Below are 8,702 nucleotides of genomic sequence, written 5' to 3'. Positions count from 1 at the left end.
ATGTCACCAGGGAAACACACAGGTCATCTGACCTGGATTGAATCCTGGGCACCACAAGCCTACCGAGCACCTCCAGGTGTGTCCCTGAGCACTATTGCCATGGTCCTACTGGTCACTGGCGCACAGGACCCCAGCAGCACTGCATCCAAAGGCCATAGCACTGAACTTCTGGGTCCTTTGAGCACCTCTTGGGAGCCCCTCCACCACCACCACCAGATAAAATTCATGTATGGGTGTTTATACTATTTATACTGAAACAAGGAGGACTGGAGCAATAGCACAGCAGGTAGGATGTTTGCCTTGCACGCAGCCAACCTGGGTTCGACTCCTCCATCCCTCTCAGAGAGCCCGGCAAGCTACCGAGAATATCTCACCCGCATGGCAGAGACTGGCAAGCTCCCTGTGGCGTATTCAATATCCCAAAAACAATAACAAGTCTCACAATGGAGATATTACTGGTGCCCGCTTGAGCAAATCAATGATCAATGGGATGACAGTGCTACAGTGCAGTGCAGTGATAAACAAGGAGCATTTATGTGTTTAAAAAAATAAGGTTGGAGATAATCAAATCAAGCAAGCATTGACACCTTACTCAGGGGGAAAAAATGAGGTTTAATGAGGACTTCTGAATGAAGAAAGACGAGGAGGAACTAGTAGGAATAAGAGAGGAACTAATAGGAATAACAACAGAACAAACTCTGACAAGGAAGTCCAAACGATGAAGGGGGCGATCCCAGCTCTGCTGAGCTAGGAGAGTGATCTGGCGTATGCGGGGGTGAAAAGAGAATCCTCAGTCTCTGTGTCTTCTGTTGCAAACATACTGACTAAATTTATCTTAGTTTTCTGCTGGAAGAAATCTTTTACAATTCCATAGCCCAAAATAGCTTATATTCACGATATATTAGACAAAAGAAATGAATAAACACACAATGGAATGGAAGATCAATCCCAAGTAATCACTCTGAATACACCCACCGCCTGAAGGTAAAACTACAGAGTTAAATTAAAGTCAGTGGGTTCCAAGGTGAGAATATAGTCTACAACTGCTCTACTGAGTTCTGCCCAGGAGTAACACCTCTCCCCTCCACCCCTCACCCCCCACCCCCACCCCCAGTAAAAATGCAGGCACTGAGTCAGGAATTTTCATGTGTCTGATGCAATGGTATTTTGCCCAACAGTTTTTTCATAGCCTCTTTGACTTCCTTATTTCTCAAACTGTAAATTATGGGGTTCAACATAGGGGTAAGCACTCCATAAAGCAGTGAGATGATTTTATCAATTTCTTGTGAGTTTGATGTCGAAGGCTTTAAGTACATGGAGAGGGCAGCCCCATAGTACAGAATCACCACAGTCAAGTGGGCACCACATGTAGAAAAAGCCTTGTTTCTTCCCTCCGCGGAATTGATTCTCAGAATCGTCGAAAGGATGAAGGCATACGAGATACAAATCAGGAGCATCGGAATAGGCAGGAGGAGCACGCTGATCACCAGCATAATCAGGTCCATCAGCAGTGAACTGGAGCAAGCTAACTTCAGCACGGCCAGAATTTCACAGGTGAAGTGATCAACGAGATTCCCGCAGAGGGGCGTCTGCAGGGCGAAACTGGTCTCCACCAGAGCAGTCAAGCAGCCGGTCAGCCAGGACACAGAAGCCAGCTGAACACAGACCTGCCGGTTCATGATGATGGGGTATCTCAGCGGGTTGCAAATGGCCACGTAACGGTCATATGCCATCACAGCCAGGAGGACACACTCGGTGGAGCCCATAGCAAGGGACAGATACATCTGGAAGGCACACCCGGGAAACAGAATGGTTTTCTGGGATGACAGCAAGTTCACCAGCAACGTAGGGATAGAAGCAGAGGTGTAACAAATATCCATGAAAGACAGATTTCCAAGGAACAAGTACATGGGGGTTCGAAGGTGGGAATTTAGGATCGTAATTAAAATAAGCGTGCTGTTGCCCAAGAGGGTTGTCAGATAGAATACAAGGCTGAAGGCAAAGAGTGCAATCTCTAAATTCGGATATTTAGAAAAACCTTCCAGGATGAAAAAGCTCCAGGTTGTAAGATTTTCTCCTTGCATCTCCTTTCATTTCTCTGCAGCTATTTAGTATAATTTTCTCTTCATTTCATCCAGGGACATAGAAATGAATAAAATATAGTGCCTTTAGTTAGGAAGACATGCTCAAACTTACTTTCATTTTTATAAGCATAGTATATGTAAGACATTACAGGATATTGTATTATTTATTGATACAAGTAGGGGGACGATAAGTTTGATCTGGATTTTAAAAAGCTGATTTATTCCATAAGAAAATGTAGAAAATAGGGGGCTGGGGTGATAGCACAGCGGGTAGGGCATTTGCCTTACAGGCAGCCGATCCGGGTTTGATTCCTAGCATCCCATATAGTCCCCTGAACACCACCAGGAGTAATTCCTGAGTGTATGAGCCAGGAGTAACCCCTGTGAACCACCAGGTGTGACCCAAAAAGCAAAAAAAGAAAGAAAGAAAATGTAGAATATAGTAAATCTGGAAACAAATATTAATATTTGAATCACAGTCCAAAACCTATGCTTGATAAATTAAAGATTTTCAGTACACATTTGAAAGTACTGGACAATTAAAAATATTAATAAACCTGAATAAATTATTGAACACAAAGAGAAAAGTCATATAAGGAAAGAAAGCACATTTGTACGATAAATAAAATAATGATCCTTACTAGTAAAAGTGGAGGAATGATAAAGGAATAAATGCATTTTAAGTGAACACTTACGAAGTTCTGGGTATAAATGATCTGTCTTTCCAGCTAACAACTGAAGGTCTGTACACTCGCTTTAAAATGATGACATTATTGGTAGTATTGAGATAACAATTTTGCCTTAGCACTTAAAAGACGAGATTGAGCACGTTCACAGTGGGTAGGGCGTTTGCCTTGCACATGGCCGACCCGGGTTCGATTCCTCTATCCCTCTCAGAGAGCCCAGCAAGCTACTGAGAGTATCTCACCCACAAGGCAGAGCCTGGCAAGCTATTCGTGGAGTATTTGATATGCCAAAAACAGTAACAACAAGTCTCACAATAGAGATGTTACTGGTGCCTGCTCCAGCAACGGGATGACAGTGATACAGTGACAGTGATTTAAGAGACAGTTGATAAGGCACTAAAAATATACCACCTTATTTTAACATTGACACATTTTTATACAGCTTCATTCATTACTGAGGCTCATACTTTGGAAAGAAGAGAGTTCTAAAAGTCACACGCAAGCAATACTCTCCAGATACACCAAAATTCATAAGGATCCAGAAATTTTAGACATCAATCTGCCTTTTACCTAATATTATATTTCAAAAAATTATAGACTATATCATTATAAAATTATAAGTGATAAAAGTTAAGAATTTATCAATTAAAAAAACATAATGTTTAGAATGGGAGAGCTCAGTGTAGAGGGAACATGTCTTGCATGTTCAACCCTGGCAGCACATGGTCCCCTGGCACCACCAGGGTCATACCAGGGCCACACTTGGTGGTGTCCAGTCCAAGCAGTACTGAACAGTACCACACACTTAGACCCAAGCATGGAATGGTTGGGCCAGAATAGCCATGAATCACCAGGACTGGCCACCTTGAGCACTACTTGGGAGAACCACAATCCCCCCAAAAAAACAAAAATAAATACACCGCTACTTAAGGTTTTATTTCAATTTTTTCCATTTTACAGTCACTGTCACTGTCACTGTCATCCCATTGCTCATCAATTTGTTCGAGCGGGCACCAGTAACATCTCATTGTGAGACTTATTGTTACTGTTTTTGGCATATCCAATATGCCACGGGTAGCTGTGTTAGTACATTTTACAGTATCAACTAAAAAACATTAAAGAAAACTTACCTTACATCTTTAAACATCTTTTTAAAGCTTGCTTTCCCCTACTGGTTATTTCCTTTCTATTACAAATATTCTTTAAAATTCCCTTCACTTATAAACTACATATGCAAACTGCCAATGTATTTTTTTTTGCTCTTTCATAGGCGAATCTCTAAATTTTATAGCTTTTATTTCAAAATTTAAGACTTCACTTTCTCAAACTCCTTGGCATTCTTCCCCAGATTATTAATTTCTGTCAATATCACCATGTATCTCTCAATTCTCCAAATTAAAAGAAAATCTGGCATATTTGCCAGTAATATAAATAACATCATTGGCAAGAACTTGAATCATGTCCCTATAACAGTATACAATGCTTTTCCAATAATTTTCATTATCACTATACTATTCTTGATTTCATCACTCTGTCTCATATCTAGCCTAAGATGTCCTTCTGTTTCTGTTTTGTTTTGTTTTAGTTTTCATTATTTAAACAACTGACACTGAAGATCCAAGCATTATTAGTTGAGTAAAAATATATTTCAGAAATATCTGCCCGTATTGCTACTTCTCTTCATGGTACTTAAGCATAAAGTTTTTGCTTTCCTTCTTAAGAACACAATTGTCCTATGTCACTATAGTAAATTTCTTTATCATTTTTTAAGTAAAACACTATTTTTCAAGAATTTCTCTAATATTTATACTTGAAATATTATGTTATTATAAAGATTGTTTTAATAAGATATTTGTATAAGATTATTGGGAAAGAAAATACAATTTTTGAAAATAAAAAACTCAGTCCATCTGGGACTGGATATTTTCTGCTGTTTTAAAATAGTAGCCAAAAAAAAAATGATCCTCCCATCTGAATTCCCTGACACAACTCCAATTAAAAACTAATAAAACTCCAACACTAAATTTAAAAAACTGCTCTGTATCATACTTCAGAAAATTAGCTATATACAAATATGAATACATTCATGTTTAAAATGTTCACTAATAATGCAGTTTATTTTTTCAGAAGTATTAAACTGCTATCTCCATAACTAAAATTGCCAAAGGATAACAACTGAAGTACAACATAAATTTAAACACTCTATTGTTTTGGGGGAATACCTATTGTCCCTGAACAATTTAAAGTTCAGCAGCTACAATATACAGAGGTTAAAAACTTCAGATCCTTCAGGGATAATGTCCCAAAGATCCAATTACATCAAACTTTAAAAACCTGAGATGGAGAGTTAATCATACTTCCCCCAAATAATTTCAAAGAACTCATGAAAACAAATTCTTTTATCTCTCTGTCCACCCTAACGATATCAAAATTTTCCCTTCTCTAAATAATTAGTGAGAATATTTAACACTATATGGAGAAAAGCTATCCCTAGAACTCTTAAGTATTTTTTAATTTATGATACTTTCTTTCACGCAGCTGACCCATGTTCAATTCCTCCACCCCTCTCGGAGAGCCTGGCAAGCTACCGAGAGTATCGCACCCACACGGCAGAGCCTGGCAAGCTACCCGTGGCATATTGGATATGCCAAAAACAGTGACAATAAGTCTCACATTGAGAGACATTACTGGTGCCCGCTCAAACAAATCAATGAACAACAGGATGACAGTGACAGTGACTTCCTAGTTTTTAGAGATGAAAAATGTTTATTGTTTAAGCTATTTGTCTCAACACATGGTCAGAGACTTTGTTAAATGACGTTTTGAGAAGCCCCAAAGAAATAATGGATACATCCAACACCCAGATCTTGGTCTCTATAATTTTCAACTAAACAGAAATATGGACAGCTCAGCAGGAGAGCTTTAGCTTTGCCTGTGTGAGGTCCTGGGTTAGTTACCCCACACCATAAATTCATTAGTTAATTTTAGGGGCTGGAGAGATCATATAGAGCGTATGGTATTAGCTTAAGACACAGCCAAAACGGGTTCCATCCCCAGTACTACAAATGCCACCCCCCTAGCCCCAGGAGTGATCCCTGAGCACAGAGCCAGAGTCTGTCCTAAGCAGCACCAGATGTGGTCCCCAAACCCAAAATACTATTATTAGTATTGTGATTATTATATCTTGTAAGACTTCCTAATCTTCATCATTACACCGTGGTAGGCGAGAAATGTCTTGGTTCTTAAATGCTCAAGTATTACGTATGAAAGAAGTATTCCAAAAAGAATTCCAACCTGCCCCATTAAAACCGGATTTTTAAAGGGACGCTGTAAAGTACGGACTTAGCCTGTATCAAGCCCCTCGTCTGAGCCCCAGCAGCTCACAGTGGCCCCAGAATCAGCGTCCAGACAGGGCCCCCAAGCTCAGAACACTGTTGGTGTGGTCCTTAGACCACAAGTTCACAACAATGCTTAAACGTTGACTCGGAGGGCGGGGGAGACAGTACCAGTACCGGAGTCCCTTCACCTGGCGTGCAGCTAATCTTGGTTCGGTCCCCAAGGCCCCCAGCACCACCAAGTAACCCCCCTGCCCCCCCCCAACAAAACAACAGCACAAACCAGATTTGCATGACTGAGGCCCTGGGCTCTCACAGACTCAGCTAGGAAGGGAGCACCTTAAGGTGCTCCACTCAGCCAAAGTCAGGGTCTGGATTCTGGCAGGAGCCCCCAAAACGTGCATCACCTTCCCCCGCCCCGCCTCACAGCAACAGGACCCCACACCCCTCCTGGACCTGGGTTTGGTGGGGTACGAGGGTCCGCAGAGCCACGGAGCCGCAGACAGAGCAAAGCACCAATCGGACTACGGCTGCTGGGGTGCGGCGGCCCCTGCACCTCCCGACACAGCACGCCGGACCAGCCCACCTGCACGCGAGCGCCAGGTGATGCGAGCAGCCGGCCTCGGCGACCGGCTGGAGCCCCGAGGTCGGGCCTGGGAGCGCGGGCCTGCACGCAGGTCCTTAGGCCACGGATCCTGTTCCCGCTGGGCAGGCTGGACCCAGCCAGCGGGTTCATTCTAGGCTGTACGATGTCAGACATTGGCCTGATACTAAATTTACAGGCCACTGCATCTTAGAAGTGTGGGTTCGAGAGGCCTGAGCGACAGCACAGCAGGTAGGGCGTTTGCCTTGTGCCTGGCCGACCCAGGTTCGGTCCTCAGTAGTTGTACTGGAATAGGGTACTCATGTTTACCTGGGTCCTAGCCTCCGTGTCTGTGGGAGTCAATGAGTTTACCTTTTAAATTTTAATCTTTGAAATTTAATTTTCCTAAAGATTAGTGCTAACAAATAAAAAAAAATCCAGTATCACTAATTATTATAGCACTGTTGCCGGTTGTTCATCGATTTGCTCGAGCAGGCACCAGTAATGTCTCCATTGTGAGACTTGTTGGCATATCTAATATGCCAGGGGTAGCTTGCCAGGCTCTGCCCTGTGGGCGGGATACTCTCGGTAGCTTGCTGGGCTCTCTGGGAGGGACGGAGGAATCGGAAAAACTTGCACATCTGCTGCGTGCAAGGCAAACGCCCTTCCCCGCTGTGCAGATTACTAGATTACTAGGGAAATGCAAATCAAATGATAATGAAGTATCCCCTCAGGTCATCGAGTAATAGGAAGTCAGCAAATAAATGCTGTCGGGATGTGATAAAAAAAAAATTCTCACTCACGACTGGTGGAAGGGCTGATTGGTTCAACCTATTTCTAGAGAACCATATGGAAACTTCACAGAATCTAAGAATTGTGTTTCTGCATGATTGTGATCCCACTACAGGCATCAATCAACTCAAGAAGACAACATTAGGGGGCCGGAACAATAGTTCACCACCAAGAGTAATAATTCCTGAGGGCAGAGCCAGGAGTAACCCTGAGCATCAATGGGTGTGATTTAAGACGCCAAAATAATAATAACAGTGACAACATTAATCCAAAAGGATACATGTACACCTTTGTTCATGGCAGTATCATTAACAATAGACAAGATCTGGAAACAGCCCAAGTGCCCCACAACAGATACGAGTGGACAGATACTGTCGTATTTATAGATAATGGAATACTGCCAACTGAGAGAAGAAATCTTGTGTCTGGGGCAACTTGGACAGAACTGGAGGAATCCATTCAAAGTGAAGAGACTCAAGAAAAGAAAACACTCATTTGCATGAGTGTAAAGAAACAAAGCCGGGGATTAGACAATCCCCAATAGAACTGACCTTAAGATAGAGTGCATCGAACTGTGATCTGCCAGAAAGGGGAAAAAGAAAAAGGAAAAAAAAAAGTGCCTGGCAGAGAGGCAGACTGGACAGAGGGAGGGAAAACGAGGATATTGGTGGAGGGAAGTGAAGGCTAGTGAAGGAATTAGTGCTTGGACACTGTCGCCCTGGAACTCAGTCATGAGTAATATTTAACTTTGTAATTTGTGGTGATTCGATACATTGTTTAAAAAAAAAAAAGAAAACAGAACTGTGATCTGAGGGTGCTAAGGGGGTAGAGATTAGGGAATAGACTTGGAATTAATGGTGGTAGATCCTGGCACTTTGATGGTGACTCTAGTGTAGCGTCCCTGCAAGTACAAAACAATAATAATGACATTGCTGTAAAAAAATTAAAATAACGTAAAAATTAAGATAGACTGGGATAGGATATTTCTGGGACATAGTTATCCTTCTAAATTGCTTTTCTAATTTAACTCTAACAGTCATTCCAGAATCAATTTTTATGTTTAAAAAAATTTTTTTTCGGGGCTGGAGTGATAGCACAGCGGGTAGGGCGTTTGCCTTGCACACGGCCGACCCAGGTTTGAATCCCAGCATCCCATATGGTCCCCTGAGCACCGCCAGGGGTCATTCCTGAGTGCATGAGCCAGGAATGACCCCTGTGCATT

At 42.2% G+C, this 8,702-nt stretch overlaps 1 protein-coding gene across 1 annotated transcript; it reads right to left on the bottom strand.

The window, feature by feature from the left end:
* Window positions 1-1,133: 1,133 nt before the first annotated feature.
* On the bottom strand, window positions 1,134-2,084 carry LOC101540167 (olfactory receptor 2K2). Its single transcript, XM_004600456.2, has one exon. The coding sequence runs from the start codon at window positions 2,082-2,084 to the stop codon at window positions 1,134-1,136; it is 951 nt and encodes a 316-aa protein (XP_004600513.2).
* Between the last annotated feature and the right edge of the window lie 6,618 nt (window positions 2,085-8,702).

This window comes from Sorex araneus, chromosome 1 (assembly GCF_027595985.1).
Source record: "Sorex araneus isolate mSorAra2 chromosome 1, mSorAra2.pri, whole genome shotgun sequence".
In the NCBI taxonomy this organism is placed as follows: domain Eukaryota; kingdom Metazoa; phylum Chordata; class Mammalia; order Eulipotyphla; family Soricidae; genus Sorex; species Sorex araneus.
This window is presented reverse-complemented; position numbering and strand designations above follow the sequence as displayed.